Source organism: Leucopleurus acutus (assembly GCF_964270905.1).
Source record: "Leucopleurus acutus genome assembly, chromosome: 11".
In the NCBI taxonomy this organism is placed as follows: Eukaryota; Metazoa; Chordata; class Mammalia; order Artiodactyla; family Delphinidae; genus Leucopleurus; species Leucopleurus acutus.
Window position 1 is genome coordinate 4,328,349 of NC_139152.1, and position 16,795 is coordinate 4,345,143.

General features: G+C 61.0%; 1 protein-coding gene across 1 annotated transcript in view; it reads right to left on the reverse strand.

Moving 5' to 3' along the window:
- Positions 1-16,795, reverse strand: part of TSPAN11 (tetraspanin 11) — a gene marked incomplete at both ends in the record, with an annotated part of 36,388 nt that overhangs the window by 7,304 nt on the left and 12,289 nt on the right. The window contains 2 exons of the mRNA XM_082849220.1: positions 1,867-1,971; positions 3,022-3,096. Of these exons, the coding sequence (XP_082705346.1) occupies positions 1,867-1,971; positions 3,022-3,096 (180 nt within the window). The remainder of the gene's footprint in view (positions 1-1,866; positions 1,972-3,021; positions 3,097-16,795) is intronic.

Below are 16,795 nucleotides of genomic sequence, written 5' to 3' on the forward strand. Positions count from 1 at the left end.
TGGTGTGTGGGGTGGAGGTACATTTAGTCCAGTTAAGAAGCATTTATTAGGCACCTGCTGTGTGCCAAGAGTGAAGCTAGGCCCTGGGCCTGAACTTGAGTAAGAAGCTCCTGGCTTTCCCAAGCTTGTCACTGACTATCGCTTAGTAGGAGGGACAGAGGTGCTCACGTGGGCAAAGGGCCAAGGAGGCCCCGCAGGGCAGCAGAGGAGCCCGAGGACCAGGCGGCAGGGAACAGCACGGACAGCAGGGAACAGCATGGCGTGTGCTGGGAATCCCGCGGGACTGTCCTCGTGTGCCACCTGCACAGGTCGCTTAGCCCCCCTGGCTTCAGTTTTGCCCCCAGTAACATGGGGATGGCCAGGTACCTCCACGAGGGCTGCTGTGAGGCCTGAAAGCGGCGGGTCACGTAAAGCACTTGGCCACGAGCCCAGTACAGAGGAGGCAGTTAGCGAGGGGCCCCCTGTGGTCACCATACGTGCGTGAACACAGGCCCGTGGTGCGGCCCGGAGCCCAGACGCTGCCTCTCAGGGTTCAGTGTCCTTAGGCCCAAGATGCGGGCCGGGCCCAGTGTCCCTCAGGTCCCTGTGAGGGTGTTCTAGGTGTTCCTGGCATGTGTGGGAACCCGAGTCCATGTGCTCTGGTGCCCGCGGGGCAGCAGTGCAGAGCTGGCCCCCTCTGCTTAGACTGTGCCCTCCTGTCCTCTCCCCCCGGCAAGCCCAGCTGGCCTCCCCGGCCCCACTCTCCATGTCAGGGTCCCCCAGCCTCACCTGCACCGCGGTGGCCTGTGGGGTGTCGGGCTTCCTGAGAGAGGCCCCAGGGCAGCGACCCAGCACACTTCCTATGTGGGAGGCCTGCTAAGTGCAGACAGAGCTGGACGGGGCTGCCCAGCCGGGTGTGTGTGCACCTTGGGGACAGGGCTGCCCTTCGCCACTACATTGGAGGACAAGAGAGCCCCTGGGAGCTGGGCCAGTCTTGGGGAAACGGGGCAGGTGCCTCCCCTACGGAACTAAGACACAGCCAGAGCTCGGGGTCCCCCAGCCTCTTCCCCCTCTACTTGCCTGGGGTCCCGGCAAAAAGGCCACGGCCCCAGGCCCAGGGTGGGACTGCAGACGCAGGATGGCACAGGGCCCACAGGGTGAGGGTGGCATGGGTGGCAGGGAGCAGGGGCACCAGGGCAGGCGGGGAGCATTGTCTCAAATTCTCTAACACGAAACCCCCAAGATTGCAAGCTGCAGCATCCAACAGAGTTTTCTGGAACGTGGAAATGCCCTGTACCTGTGCGGTCCACCTTGGGGGCCACTAGACACGTGTGGCCACCGGGCAGTGAGATGTGGTGAGTGTGACCGAGGGCCTGCGGTTTACGTTTAGGTGTAAGGAGCTGCGTGTGGCCAGTGGCGGCCATATCGGTCTGAGGTCCACCTGCCCCCCCCAACCTCTGGCAGGACTGTGGGCCTCACTGTGGGGATCTGCTGAGGCTCTTCTTGGAAAGGAGAGACCGCTTTTCTGTGCCCCTAGTTCTGCCCGATGGCTTGCAACTGGGTAATTCTTACAGCGGCTTTGCTCAGATGCCTCTGCCTGTCACAGTTCACTCTTCTGGGGCCTCAGCCGAATCCTGGTACCGCCAGCTTCCTGCCCACCAGGCACCCAGAGGGGAGGGCAGAGGAGGAGGAAAGAAGGAACCAGGATTCAGGAAGTAACTTCGTGGTGGGAGGGACTTCTACCTATGGGCGTAGTTAATGCTCCCACGCCCTAGGAGGCTCAGAGAAGCTGAGTGACTCGCCCAGGGTCACACAGACGGGAAGGGACAGAGTCAGGATGGGAACCCATGTCTGCGTGGCCTTCGGGCCCGCAGGGCAGGTGCTTACGTCCTGCTGTAGACGGTCTACGGAGGCTGTGATCTCCGCAGCGCCGGGCTGCCTGTAGTTCTGGGCCAGGGTCCGGGTCAAGTGCTGCCTCAGCTCCTCGCTCAGCTAAGGAGGGTGGAGAGGAAAGGTACGTCAGCAGAACCACCCACGGACCCGCCCCCACTACTCTAGAGCTCCTTGAACTTGAATGTTGCTATGGCCGAGGCCTCCCACACAGTGAACTGGGACCCCGGGCGGGAGGCGGGGTCCCTAGAGATGGTGTTGCGAAGGCTGGGGACCTGCGTTAGGTGGAGTGTGATGGGCTGAGCTGGGAGACAGGTGGGGCCCCAGAGCTCAAGGCTGGTGGGGGCACGGGTGAGGCTAGGCACTGGGTGCCTTTAAATACAGTCGTCCCTCGGTACCTGGGGGGTGGTTCCAGGACTAGCACTGATCTTCTGCAGATGCTCAAGTCCCTTGTGTATAATAAGATGGCGCAGTATTTGCATATAACCTATGCGCATCCTTCCGTATACTTTAAGTCACCTCTCGATTACTGATAACACCTAATGCAACGTAAACGCTGCGTAAATAGTTGTAAATACAGTGTAAATGTTACGTAAATAGCTGTGCAAGGTGCTTTCACTGCCGTGGGCCAGGGTTCAATGCCTGGTCGGGCGGGGAACTAAGATCCCGCAAGCCACGCAGCACAGCCCCCCTCCCACCACCCCCGCCCCCCCCCCAAAAAAAAGTTGTGCTCGGCAGATTCAAGTTTTTCCTTTTAGAACTTTCTGGAATTTTTTTCCAAATATGTTTGATCTATGATTGGTTGAATCTGTGCACCCGGAACCCCTGAATATGGAGGGCTGTATCTGTTGATTTTCATTTTGAGGTGATATTAAAAATGTTTACAACCGTTATCTTGAGGACATCCATCAGTCGTATGGGCACTGGCGTGAAAGGACAGTGCAGTCATCTGTCTCTACCAGCTGAATATCACCCTTGAGTCACTGAGCACCCAGTGGGAGGGTACCTGACCGTGGCATCCTTGGCCAAGGCAGGCGGGTGAGGCCCAGGACCACCTGCATGTCGCTGCCTCCCCAGCCCCATGCACCCCTCCCCGTGCTGTCCCTCCTTGGGGAGCCGACGGGGAAAGTACGAGGAGGACGCTTCACTCACCCTCTGGTAGTACACGTGGGCCAGGACCCCCGCCACCAGCTCAACAAGGAAGATCGCCAGCAACAGGCAGAAATACTAGGAGCGAGGAGAGAAGGTGGTCACGGCCGGGTCAAGCCTGGGCAGGCAGCCGGCCCTTCAGGACCTCTGACAAATGCTTCCCCAAAGCTGAGGGGGGCTCCCATCACTCACAGCTTCTTCCTACTCTTCCCAGCAGCCCTGGACGGGGATCTGGACACCCGCCTCTCCCGGCTGCTGGCCTGGAGTTCCCCCCTCCACCCTTCATGCACCGGTCTGCTGTCAGTTCATTAATCCGTCCACCCACCCAATGTTTATTAAACACCTACTGTATGCCAGGTATCGTTGAGTAAGGCAATTATTGGCCTCAATTATTGGTGGAAGGGACAGATAAGTAAGTGCCTACAACGGTGTGTTATAAATGCTATTATGGGGCAGGCCCTAGAAACTATAGGAGGCCCCAGGTCGGGGAGGGCAGTCAGAGAGGGCTTCCTGGAGGAGGTGGCACCTGAGTGGCACCTCTGAGGATGAGATGCCAGGTGAAGGAAGTGGGAAGCACAAGCCAGGTGGAAGGGAGAGCGTGGGAAGCCTGGAGGGTGCAGAGAGCTCCGGGGGTGGGGGGGCTGCAGTTCAGGGAGTGGGGAGAGCCGGTGAGGCTTAGCGTGTTGATGCTGGCTGGGCAGCTACAGCCAAGCCTGGGGAACAGCAAAGCACAGATCCCGGGAAAGGCACAGCCCTTCAAAGCCCTGCAGGGGCTCTAAATTCCCCTCACCACCGCTCCGCACATGTGTCACAGCCCTGCTGCCGGCTTCCAGGCTGTGCACCCGGCTGTGACCGGCAGGAGGATGGGCCTGCATCCCTCTCCCACTCCCACGTGGTGTCACTGCTTGGTCCTGGGCTGCTCTTACAGGAGCCAAGGGTCGGAGATGCATGCCAGGCCCACGTGGCTGGGAGGGGACAGGGAGAGGGAGCTGAGGGAGGATGGAGATGAGGGCGGGGGAGAGGAAGAAGGGGAGGAAGAGGAGGGAGGTACTGTTGGCTGCAAGCGGGCCCTCTGGGGCCGCTCAGCCCCTCCCCCTGAGCACTGTCTGGTGCCGCCTCCTTCCCCCCAGGGCCGCCCACCTGGCTGGCCACGCCAGGGCCGCAGCCCCTAGTCACTGGATCACTGGGTTCCAGGGGAGGCTCAGCCTGGGGGTGAGCTCTGAGACTTCAGGGCCTGTCAGGTAGGGAAAGGAAGGAGGGCAGGAGGGGATACAGATGGAAGGAGACAGTGGCAGGGCGGGGATTGTGGGGCCAGTTCCGAGGGATGCCTGTCCATGGGTCTGCAGGCATGGCCTGGACACCTCCCAGCCCACGGGGGAGCTGGCACAGAGAAGGAACTTTCCACCCAAGAGCCAGGCTTCCTCTCAAGTTAAGTGAATCCCGTGCCCCCGCCCCCATCTTACTGGGCCCCATCCCTCCCAGCATCAGAGCTGCTAGTGGTGGGGAAGCGGGGATGTGGGGAAGCGTTCCCAGTCTCTGCACGAGTGGCGACCGCTGGCCCTAATCATCAGTCGGGCCTGAGGCAAGAGCACAGTGGAGGTCCCTGGTCCCCTTCCCTCCAAGCCCAGGCTCAGCGCTGCACCAGGAGAGCCTGCGTGCCCGAGCTCTGTCCGTCCCCAACCAGGGGCACATGCCCGGCCTGCAGCTCCTCTGACACGGCGGCCCCTCCACTTCCCCTGCCCGCCCGGCACCAAGGCCGCTCTCCTCCCTACGCGCAGTGACCGCCAGTTGCTCCCCTGGCTTCCTGGGTGCGCGCCGCACGCCCACGCTGGCCGCGCCGGGGGAGGACAGCGGGGGCCGAGGCTCCTCTCCATCACCCCTCCAGCTGCGGGTCACGTGGGAGGGTGGTCCTGGAGACGTGGCAGTGTCACGCTGCTCTGGGGACGTTGCTGCCACAGGTGCTGTCGAAGCCAGGCTGGGGAAGAGGGTGGATGGGAACGGAGGGCGACCCAGCCACATCCTGACATGATGGCAGGCTAAATGAATACCTGCCAGCCCCTCAAAACTGTTCTGACGCATCAGCAGGCATCAAACAGACTACCCGACCTGCCGGAGTCATCAGGAGGGGAAGGGCGGTCCCGAGAGGCTGTGGCGGTCCCGAGAGGCTGTGACGCTCCCTCCCACCCCGGAGCTCCGGCCGGCCGTAAAGATGCCTCTGTGAGGGGGGTCAGGGCGGGCTGGGCTCTGCAGGACGGAGGGTGGGTGCCAGGGACAGGACGGCTGGGTGGTCGGTGGGCACGGGCACTGGTTCCAGGCAGTAGCTCCAGCGGCAGGAGGGCTGCAGGTGTGTGACTCACCTGCGCGGGGGAGGCCCTGACTCATAGCTCGGGGTGACAGTCCCCACTCCCTGGGATCCTGGCAGCCTGGCTTCTGGAGCTGGCCGGCTGGAGCCTGGGCACCGGGGCCGGGCTGGAGGGCTCTGCCATGTGGCGCCCTGAGCTCTGACACACCTCGCCTCTGCCCTCCGCCTTGCCCTCCACCAAGCCTCCCCTGACGCCCCGGGTCCAGCCAAATCATCTCGCCCCACGGTGCAGGGGGCTGTCTGAATGCAGGCCCAGGCCCCCAGCCTCCGCGCCTCTGCCCTGTGCCCCTGCCTGGAGTTCCACACGCAGCTCCTCCACGTTCTCCACGAGCCCGCCCTCGGGTCCCAGCCACATGCCTGCAGCGCTTCACCCGCCTCGTGTCCGACAAGAACTCCAGCTCTTCTCCTTCTCCCCTGGGCTAGACCGGGGCCCACCCTGCCTGCCTTCCGCCCCTCATCCGCAGCCCCGGGCGTGGGCGTGGCCTCCTTGGGGTGAGGGACGTAACTCCACCCACTGCTCCCACGAGCCTGCTTCTGGTGCTACTGCGCTGTCTCTCCAGGATGACCGTGAGCTTCTGGGGAACAGGCACCCTGTCTCAGGCTCCTCCGGCTCTTCCGCAGGGCCTGGTGCCCAGCTGGGTCTAGATGCTCGGACAGCAGCCCTGGATTAAGATCTGCAAGTGCGCTTCTTACTAAGCGTGCCTGTGAGACGGGGGACTGGCCAGAGCTCGCAGCCCACGCCGGGGGGCAGCAGCTTAATCCTCTGCTGACCCGTGGGTGGCGCGGAATTGTTACTTCCATTTAATTTATACCAGTGGTTCTCCGCCTGGCACGATTTTGCCCCCAGGGCACGTCTGGCAACGTCTGGAGCCATTTTTTGTTGTCATAAGTCGGGGAAGGAGTGCTACCGGCGCCTAGTGGGTGCAGGCCGTGGGGACACGGCCAAGCCTCCCACCGTCACAGGGCAGGCCCCGTGGCAAAGACGATCCGGCCTAAATGTCAAGGCCAGTGCCAAGGCCGCCGAGAAACTCTGGCTTACACATTTACCTTCAGGTTCTAAGGCGGATGCTGGGGCTTGAGTTGCATATGTGCCCGTACGCACTATTGCAGACATGACAGAAGAGATCTCAGGAAGGTTCTGTGGCTCCTGAGAAGCCTGAAACAACACGGACAGAAGCAGGGGAGGGGTTTTACCCTGTGCCTGCCTTGGAGGGCAACTTTGGGGCAGGAAGTTGCTACCCCCGACTCAAGGAAGGATCAGGGAGGCCTACGAGGCTTCAGCTGTGGGCACGCTAGCACCCGGGGCGCAGAGAGAAAGCTGCTAGCCTGGCTGTGCCCTGGGGTCCCCGGGCAGGTCCCTGGGCAGAGGTGGGCTGTTGAAGTCTGTAGATAACGCTTGATTCTGGGAAGCCTGCAGAGGTTCTGGAGCTACAGTCCAGCCCCTTTCAACTCGGTCTGGTGTGGGTTTGGAATTATTGAACAAAAGTCAATAAAAAGTTCTCAGATCCCCTGTGAGTAATGTGGAGAAGTCATGTTTCAGTGTAAGTCTGGACGTACTGGACCCTGAGCCCACCATTCCCAAGAGACCACCAGAGTTCCTGGCCTGTGGCTTAGCAGGTGATAACCCAACGCAGGGGGTGCTGCCTTCTGAGGAACAGAGGAAAAGCAGGTCTTCTACAAGTGGGAGCAGTGGGCAGCGTCCCTTCCACCAAAATACTCCAGAAAGCCCCAATCAGCCCTCCTGGGAGAACCAGTGCCTTATCCACCTGGGTGCTCCCTGCACGGCCCTTCTCGTCACGGTGCTCTGCGGGCGCCAGCACCACACACGTGTGTGGAGAGGCCACAGCCCGGCCGAGGCCACGTGGCCAGCACGTGGTTGAGTCTGGAACTGGACCCAGGGATTCTGGCTGCAGGGCTGTGTGCTCGCACGCTGGACCACCCTGATGGCTGACGGGTGAGCTGGCTGAGCTCACAGCATGGCTGGGGGGCAGGGTAGGTGGATGCCGGGTGTCAGGTGGTGACGAGAGACAGAGGGGAAACCCAGGCGCAGGAGGGTCTCTCTCCGGCCCCCATGCAGCCTCCAGCCCTCAGCACCAGACAGGCAGGTTCCCCGGCCCCCAGCAAAGGGCCCTGTGCCTTCACGCCTGTGCTGGGCTCACAGCCGCAGCTCTAACACCCACGTCTGTCCCCTTCGCTTTACTCAGCCCGGCCTGACCGTCTGAGAGTCTGGGGGCCGCACAGCTGGGCTACACCCCGAGAGGGCACACAGGGCTGCACCTTGGTCTCTGCGGGCCCTCCCGGTGTTCGCTGCTCCGAGCACGTCTGTGCCGTGCAGCTGACAGCCGTCAAGTATGAGCTTGGTCAAGGCCTCCACAAAGGCCTCCTGGAGCCAAGAGGTCCTGACTGCGACCCTGTGGCCCTCACCCTTCCTTCCAACCCCTGTCTGACTCACGGGCCTCACGCCTGTCCCGCTCCCGGGAGTGTATAGGCTTTGATCCCCGTGTGCCCACCTGCTCTGCCTGCCCCTGTGTACCGCGGGGCAAAAGGAGCCCACCCCACGCCAACACTCCCCTGACCCTCAAGCCCCCCTGAGCTTTGCGAGCAACCGGCCTCACTCAGCCCCATCCCCAGTCCTTCCAGAATCGGAATCCTGGTCGGATAGAAACCAGTAGTGAGAATTCCAAAGAAACCTCTTGTAGCCTCTGCCCCCAGAGCCCTCCATAAGGACACGCCACTTCCAAATACACCAGACTGGACCCCAGACACAGAAGGGACCAGCCTGGTAAGCACAGAACGGGACCCAAACATTCACCTCCACCTCTGTACCACCTACCAAAGTTTTTTTTTTTCCCCCCTTTAATTCTCTAATGGAACAGTTTGAACTGGAAGCAAAGTTGGATATTTTCTAAAGCTACAGATCCCAAACGAAGCTGAGACAGCACAGGACTCTCTGAACCAAACCGATACTTTCTTTAATAAGAGGCTGTGCTGGACGCATGCGGAAATACTCCTCCTTGTGACATTACGGTGATTAATTAGAAGGTGAGTCTTCAGGTGGATTGACCCTGCACGGGGCCAAGCCGGGACATGGTTCCTGCGACCCACGAGACCAGACAGCTTGGCCCAGCTGGCGCCTTCCTTGACGTAACTTTTAAGAACTTTACACCACTGGACTTCCGGAATTTCTCCACGGGATTGATTCTACCACAAAGAAGGGAGCTTGGCCGAAGCTCTTCTCTGTCCGCTCTGCATTCTGCATGATTAGCGATGGAAACCAGGCTGTGTCCAGGCAGGCGGGGCTGGGGCGGGGGGGAAGCCGGCCTACTCTCAGGGAGGTAGTGAGACAGGAGAGTCAGGCTGCAGCCGAGACCGAGTCACGGGGAGAAGACCAGCCTGCAGCGCCCCCCAACCCCACCGCTTGGCTGTGTGAGCTGATCACAGCCGTGGGAGGGTCCGGGAGCTGGAGCAGCCGGAGAGGCCGGACCGGAAAAGGCGGGGCCAGATGCTTAAACGGCAGTGACCTCAGGGCGCGTGATTTTCTGGTAATTAACCACCGGCTGGAGGCTGTCAGGGCTCAGGGCGCAGCTGCCCGCCCGTTCGTGCAGAAAAGAGCCTTGGAGCCTTGAGCCATTCCAGTAACAAGATGTCACTGCTGGAAGGATGAAGGTGACCTCTATCCTCCCGGCCCAGGTCGTCCAGCCACGGCGACTTCAGCTCTGGGCTGCTCTAAAGGATGCCAGGGTGTGCTCTGGCCCGTGTCTGATGCTAATACAGTATTGTGTGCTGGCCCAAGGGGCTGGGAGCGGAGAAGACGACCGGGGCTGGGGAGAGGAGAGCTGGTCCACAGAGGGAGGGGCAGTTGGAAGAGGGCAGAGGAGGGAGCAGATTGGCCGTGCGGAGGCAGGAGGCTTTCGAGGGACACATCTAGAGGATGCAGCTGAGGCCATCCAATGCCCGAGCCAAAATGTTGGGGGTCCCAAGGTCATACTGTGGGGGTCACAGGAGGAGAACACATTTCCAGAACCACAAGCCAAAGCCAGGCATCCACTGGACTTCAGGCTAGGACTGCTAGGAGTTCGGCTGTGTGGGGGGAGAGAGCAGGGTCAGGAGGGGATGGCAGCGCCTGGCGGGGGGGACAGGAGCAGGCTCCCCTGGACGTAAGGGGCCCAGGGACTTGGGGGATGCCACCGCCTGATGGATTTGGGCTCGGGAGCGGGGAGGTCACCCACTGCTGCCTCCTGCGAGTCCCCTGAAAGGGCCTGGGTGTTCCTTGGGGCTGACTGCTCACGGGCCCTGGAGAGATGTCATATAGCCTGCAGGCACCTGTGCTCACGCCGGCACAGATGAGATTGTGCAAAGGGCTGGGGTAGCACGAAGCAGGTGGCAGGGACCCCAGGGTGGGATGGGTGCCGGTGTCCCCAGCAGTGGTCGTTCTAGGACAGAGTTGGCTACTGGGGGAAAGGGAGGCTGAGTAGCGTTCCTGCCGAGCCTGGAGGTTAGGAAAAGTCTGGGGGCTCAGAGAGGCCGGGGGCTCTGATCAAGCCAAACGGGAATGTCACCCACCCACACGGTCCTCTGTCCTTTCATACAGGCGTCTCGTATTCCCCACCAGCCTCCAAGCCAAGACGGGGTTTTAGTCCCTCCGCGTCCTCTCCCCTGCCCACCCTGCCCGCCCTGCCTTGTGCCCAGAAGGGCAGGAAGTCTGGAATGTGCTGGAAATGCTTGTTGAGGCGGATGAATTAGGCAGGCCCATCACTGTAACTTGGAGCGTGAGCTGCGGAAGACTGGAGAGGAGAAGGTGGCGGAAGGTAGCTGGCTGTAGAAACTGCCCCTTGTAGAAGATCTGCTCCTACAAGCAGGCGGGGATCAGTTACATCTGCTGCAGCCCAGGAAAAGGTGGGTCTTGAGCCCTGAAGGGTGCTGGTCAGAGAAGAGAGTGATGTCACACAAGGCGCCCTGGCCTGGGAGTCTGGCCTCTGGGACAGGATGCTGTGTGACCCTGGGGGAGTCCCTCACCCTCTCTGGGCCGTCTGCATAAAATGTGGGGCTAAGATGGGAAGAATGTCTTGGTGCCACAGCTGCATCGGTCTGTGCAGTCAGGGCCAAGCCTCCTCTGTCCTGGCCTCCCGCCTCCCTGCAGGGACATCTAGAAGGACACCCGGATTCTCCCCCCATCCTTACTCACGGCTACTCCAATCTGCTTGGCTAGCGGGCCTCCCTCCCTCCCCTTGGGGCCAGTTTGTCCTCTGGATGCCACATTCTCTGCTCGCCACCACACGGTGGGTTGAGTGATACCCTTCTTAGGCACGTACGCATGTCTCCCCAGAGCTGGAGTTGCTAAGGCTTCTGGACACAGGTGTGAAGACACACACTCCCATCAGCTTCACTAGGAATAAAGATGACATCTGACTGCCATCTCTCTGTTTCCTGCTCTTATGCTCCATTGATTCTAAGCACCTCGAAAGCCTCCGTGTGAAGTACGGTGAGATGGAAGAGGGCACCCCGTGTCCCAAGGCCAGTGCCGGGACCCGACATGAGGGCAGCATGTCCAGACAGCTGTCCAGCCACCACTCCCGTCCTGGTCCCAGTGGCGGAGGGGGCCTGCAGCCCCAAGTCTGTGATGCGCTGCTACCACTGCCGAGAGGTTCGGATCAGCCGGCGTGCTCACCTCACTGATAGGAAGGAAGGTGGGTCCCGCCCCCTGCCTGCACCCGTGGCTAATGCTGGTGGACAGGAGCTGAGGCCGGCTCTGCAGGGCCAAAGCAAAGCGGGGGAGGTGCCCACCTGCCCCCGCCAGCCACGTCCTTCCAGGAGTCCCGTCAGAGTAGAGCGGCGACACTCACTGCTCTCAACCACCTTGCCAGCTGCCTACACGGGGGCCGGGAGGGGAGCCTCTCCTGTCCGGGTCAGCTCTCCCCAGCGGCCAGCCCTCGCCAGGCCTTCCTTGCTGGGCACGTGCCTGTGGCATAGGGTTTGTTTTAACGTTAACGTAAAAAGGAGTGAAATGATACTGGGAAGGAAAAACGTCTGCGTGCACCCGGGGCCTCTAAACGTTTGTTGAAGGACCATCTGCTGTCCAGATCACCTGCTCTGAGGATCTCCTCGGTTGAAGGGCTCAGTGATCAGGGCACTGACTGTGCCCAGCTAGGTGACAGGGACCAGAGCACGTCCCCTCCCGGGGACGTGGTTAAACCCAGGCTCTGCTGAGGAAAGGAAGCAGGAAGCCGCATGATGGAAAGGCAGAGGATACTCCCTCAATCAGCTCCGGGGTTTGGGACGCAAATAGGTGCGGTTTACCAACCATCCCTGCCCTCCTGCAACGCACCGTACAGACACAGGCACCCACACACACGCTGCCTCTCCGAGGTCAGTCTGCTCCGACACCTGCTCGGCCCCCACTGCGGGGTGGTCACCCACCCACACATAGCTGAGTTAGACTCATCTCCAACCCAGCCGAAGCACTTCCTTGGTGCACAGCCGACCCCTGCACCCTGCAGCGCCCTGCAGCCTGCCCTCCACTTCCCAGTGGACCAGGTGGCAGGCAGCTGGGTAACTTGTCCCCAGTTCTCACCTCCCTGATTCCCTTTACACCTGGGATGCCAACGACAGGCCCCGAGTCACGAGAAGGTGCGTGCCCACTCTCTGTGTTGGAGGCGTCCAGGAAAAGGGGACCATGCCAGCTGGGACAGCGGAAGGGCCCGGACCGAGCCGGGGTGAGGCCCATATGACCTCAGGCAAGTCTGTTTCTCTGTGGCTGGGGAGAGGGTGGGGAGTTCACTCATCAGCCGCCTGGCAGCCCTTTCTGCGCAGCCCCTGACCCAAGTAAGGCCAGTAAGAAGGAGGCTGAGGGGAAGGATCTGCGGGGCCTCGAGAGGAAGGGGCCACATCCAGGAGGCAGCCACGTGCAGCCCAGGGCCTCTCCCGCCGAGGTGCGCCAGGCCTGCTGGGAGAGCGGGCTGCGTGACCGCGGGGGCTCTCGTGCAGCGTCTCCAGGACGTTATCTGTACCTCCTTCCCCAGGAGCCTGGAGAGGATCCTCCTGCCCACGCCAAGCGGATGAGGAGAGGTCCTCTCCTCCGATGGGGCGGAGCTGGGGTTCCCCAGGCCTTGGCTGCAGGACCCATTCCTTTGACGCACGTGGGCAGTGACTCAAAGGTCAGAGTAGGCTGTGACCAGCTGGCTGGGTGGCTGGTAGGGCCCCGGCAAAGTAACATGTGGGTGAGGAACCAGCCCGGGGAGGACATGGTCCAAGGCCTGGGCGAGGGGACCCAGGCACCCTCCACGCCGCCTGCACCCCCTGCCTCTACACAGTGTCCCAGCAAGCTGTGAGGACCCTGGGAGTCACGGGCCTAAGAATAACTCCATTTATTTAGGCTTCTTCTCAAAGGAGCTGGTGATGGTGATGCAAGTGATAATTATAGCCACACTTTATGATCTTTATATAATGTGGTGACTCGTTTCCTAAGAGCTAAAATACTGCCTCGTTCCCCTCCTCACTCCTCACCCCTGAATGGGGATGGGGATACCACGGTGGCCAGGAGTGGCCGGGTGACGTCCCAGAGGTCCCGGAGCAGGCCAGGCAGGATGCACTACGAGCTGCTTTTCAGCCGCAGTCCTTCCTCCTTTGGTTAGCCAAGTCTGGATGTATCTGATGGAAGTGTTGCAACTTGGGGCCCCCTCATTTTCAGAAACTGTTTCTACAACTCCCTCCTTTGAGTCCATCCCCTAAATAGAAAAGAACCCCTGACAGACCAGTCGAGCCTGAACCATCTATCCTAACCTTCATTTGGCCGAAGATACAAAAGTGTTCAGAGCCCACGTTCCAAACGCTACAAATATCCCTTTCTTTGGATCAGGGTGACATCTGTGCTGGTCATCGGCCTCGGGCTGAGATGGCCTGAATTATCTGGCTCTCTCATGCAGCCTGCTAAAAAAGAAGATCTGGTGTGAATAATTTAAACCCTGTTCCCTTTCCCCCTTGCAGATTTCTGGCTCCGCGCTGGTCATCATTTCAGCACCGGCGAAGATGTGCTATTCCTGTCCCCGATGAACATTTGCTTCTTGAGAAAGTGAGTCTAAGGGGCTGCAGATGTGCTGGGGGAGGGGCTTGGGCCAGGACAGACGCCGGCCCCGGGGCCCGAGGGAGCTGGACCACCCTCACCAGGCAGCTCTCAGGGAACTTTCGATGTCAAGCCCCTCCCTCGTCCTAATGCAAGGTGGACGCCCATCATTCAGACGCCTGGTCTTCCATCGTCCCTTTTCCTCTTTAGGGAGCGCTTTGTATAGAGCTACCCTCTCTGCATTTGTCCATTTAGCTGATTAAAGATTTCAAAAGGAAGTTAGACACGAAGGGGGAAGAAAGAAACGAGACCAGGAAGGAAGAAGCTCCAGGAACCGCAGAACACTTTTAGATTGACTTAAGTATCCCTCTTGCCTCTAAACGGGGGCATGGGTTTTAAAATTCCTACTTTGTGTTAACCCAAGAGAAGTCTTCCAGCCGTCCTCCTGGCTTAAACATTCAAATGCTCAGTAATCCAGAGGCCAATGGGCCAGGATGTGGGTTTCTCAGGACCCGCCCCCTCACCTGTGCTCTGTCCTTGGACCTGGTCTGTCTTTGGTTCTTTCAGGGGTCGGCGGGGAAAAGCAAAGGAAGAAGATGCGAGGCTTCGAGGTTTGCTGTCTGTCAGCCCTCATCCCCACGCTGCTGGCGGCAGGTGGCTGTGTGTGTGTGTCCACACACGCGCTTTCTCCTGACCTCACTTTCAAGTTAGCGCCTCTCTGATGTGTCTGGTTAGTGATGTCGGGGCAGAGAACTCATCAGTTCTGGGCGGGATAGAAGTGAACGCGGGCAGGAGGGTCAAGTGGAGCTGGGAAGAAGGACGGCATCTCACACCTGCCTGTCCAGCAGCCCCTGCGCCCCCCAGCCCCGCCTCCAGGCCCAGGGAGACAAGCAGGCCCACCTGTTTGTCGACCCTCTGAAGTGCAGAAGCCTGGGGCAAGAGGTGTGCAAGAGGTCTGGCCCATAGGCCAGACCGAGCCCCTGGGCTTCCTAAGCCTTCGCACAGTCTCTGCCCGGCCCCGGGCACAGGGGTGGTCCCCAGGCCAAGTGACGGTCAGGCTGCGACCGCGGAGGCTGGAGACGTGTTTTCATAATGGCTCGGCCTGGATGGAGGGACACGTCTCGCGGATGGATCGTGTAGGAAGGGGAGGCTGGGCGGGCAGACAGCGGCCAATTACAGACCCCTCGGCTCTCCTCTGGCCTCCGAGACGCCAAGGGGAAAAGAGCTTATGGTCTGACAGCCTCCAAAATGGCCACTGACGCTGAGTGCCCCCATTAACATCTGGGTGACCCCCACTCTCCCCGGGGTCCTGCAGCCCCTTGGATGGAGTGTTGCACTCGATGGCCCTTGGGTTCCCTTCTAGCCTGGATGAGTTCTGACCGTGCACAGTTATTTCTGCACTATAACGAGGGCACGGGCTTCTAGGGTTCCACCCCACCCCGTCTCCTGCCCTGGGGCCTAGCTGGGCCCCGCGGGAGCCACTCTTGCACCCCCAGACTCCTGAGGGCAGCTGCTCTGCGCAGGTGTCCACGGACTCGGGAGACGGTGTCTCTGCACTCGCTGTCCCGCTCGGCTTCCCTCCAGCACGCTTGGGCTCCCCAGGTGGCGCGGAGGTGATTCTAACAGAGCAGCACCACAGGCAGCCCCGGCCCGCGCTGGCCCCGTGTCCCCCAGGCCAGCTTTCTCACCTGCGGGTGAACGGCACCTTCTAGAGGCTGTGCTGAGCGGCGGGTGGGAGCAGGGGCCCGGGGACGGCCACCCGCCAGCAGTGTGACCCAGACCTGATGGCTTAACCTCTCTAACCCCACCTTCCTCGCCTCCAAAACGTGGGGCTGGCATGAGGATCAAAGGAACTAACACGCCTGCGCGTTTAGAACGGCCTGGCACACAGAGGTTACGACGCTGTGACTCTGCAGGGCTGCTTTTAGAGGAAGGGGGCGCTCCGTGATCCAAGCCCATTGTGTTATAATCGCACCCCGGTGGAAAGCAGGGGGCTGTTTCCCAGGCTGCAGGGGACCACGGGCCACAGGACTCCTTTAGAACCAAGAGGGAGGGCTCTGGGTGGGAAGGAGGGCCGGCAGCTTGCCTCCCAGGCCAGAGGGCTCAGGCCGAGACCAGAGGCCAAGGCGAAGGCCCTGCTTCCCGCAGGACCAGGGCTGAGCAGGGCAAGGGGGGTCACGGATGATGCAGGGGACGGGCCCTCTCCGGGCCCAGGAGCCCCGGTCCCTGTAAGCCTCAGTCCCAGAGGGCTGGACCCCCCTGCCCCTCACCACCAGCTACACCACAGGCCCGGTCCCTCAGTCATGTCTCGTGTCCTCATCCAGCTCACATGGGTCCGATCGAGGGTGTCAGCAGGCTCACCAGGACTCAGGAGCTAGGGACGGTTGGCAGGGACAGGCTGGCTCAGGGCACCCCTGTCCCACGGCTGGAAGGACAGCTCAAGTCAAAGCCACGCTCCGGTGGCTGGTCCCCGTGGGCCTTCACGCCCCCACCGTCCATGCGGCCCACACCCTGCTCTGGGCGACCCTCAGCAGAGCTAAGGACTTTTGCTAGGCAGGGGAAGGCTGTCCCGCTGAGCCTGGGCGCAGGTGCTGCTGCCTTCAGAGCGAAAAGCTAGGTCACGGCTGGCGCAAGAGGCGGCGGGGCTCGGCCCCTCCGGACCCTCCTCTCTCTGGTCAGACGCGGGGGGCCGAGGCTGCCACGTCAGTGATGGGCACGGGAAGCGGGGCAGGGAGGGCGTAGCCCTCAAGGCTTCTTCCTGCAGCCTTTCCAGGCTCAGCCTGATTGACTCCAGCCCCGGCCCTTCCTTTCTGAGCCCAGGTGTTTTGTAGCCTACCCTGCCCGCACTGGGCTTGTCGCTGGGGAGAGGAAGGGGGAGATGCCACCCGGGCCCCAGGGAGCCTGCCCTGGCAGCAGGTGCCCAGGAGGGAGGGAGGGTCTGGGAGTCCTGAGCGGGACTCCGGCTTCTGCCCCCTCGAGTGCAGCCCTTCCTTTCCTGACACTTGGAGCCAGAGGTGGGGTGCGGGTGTCCTCTCAGCTTTCCAGGGGGGCATCCGACGCGGAGCCTGTGCTGCCCACCTCACCCATGAAACACCTGCCCAAACAGTCACACCTGAGTCTGATCAAGCTTCTACACCCAACTACGAGGACATAACCAGCAAGGCATCAGGAAGCCCAGACTGGGAGAGAGCAAAGCACAAATGACCTGGTTCCTTCAACAGGTAAATTGCAAGGAAAAAAACCAGAGAGAGATTGATGGGGAGCCTAGAGACCAGAAGTGACTTGGGAGACACATCGACCAACTCTAATACGCAGACCTTACAAATTTAGATTCTGATTCAAATAAACCGCAAAAA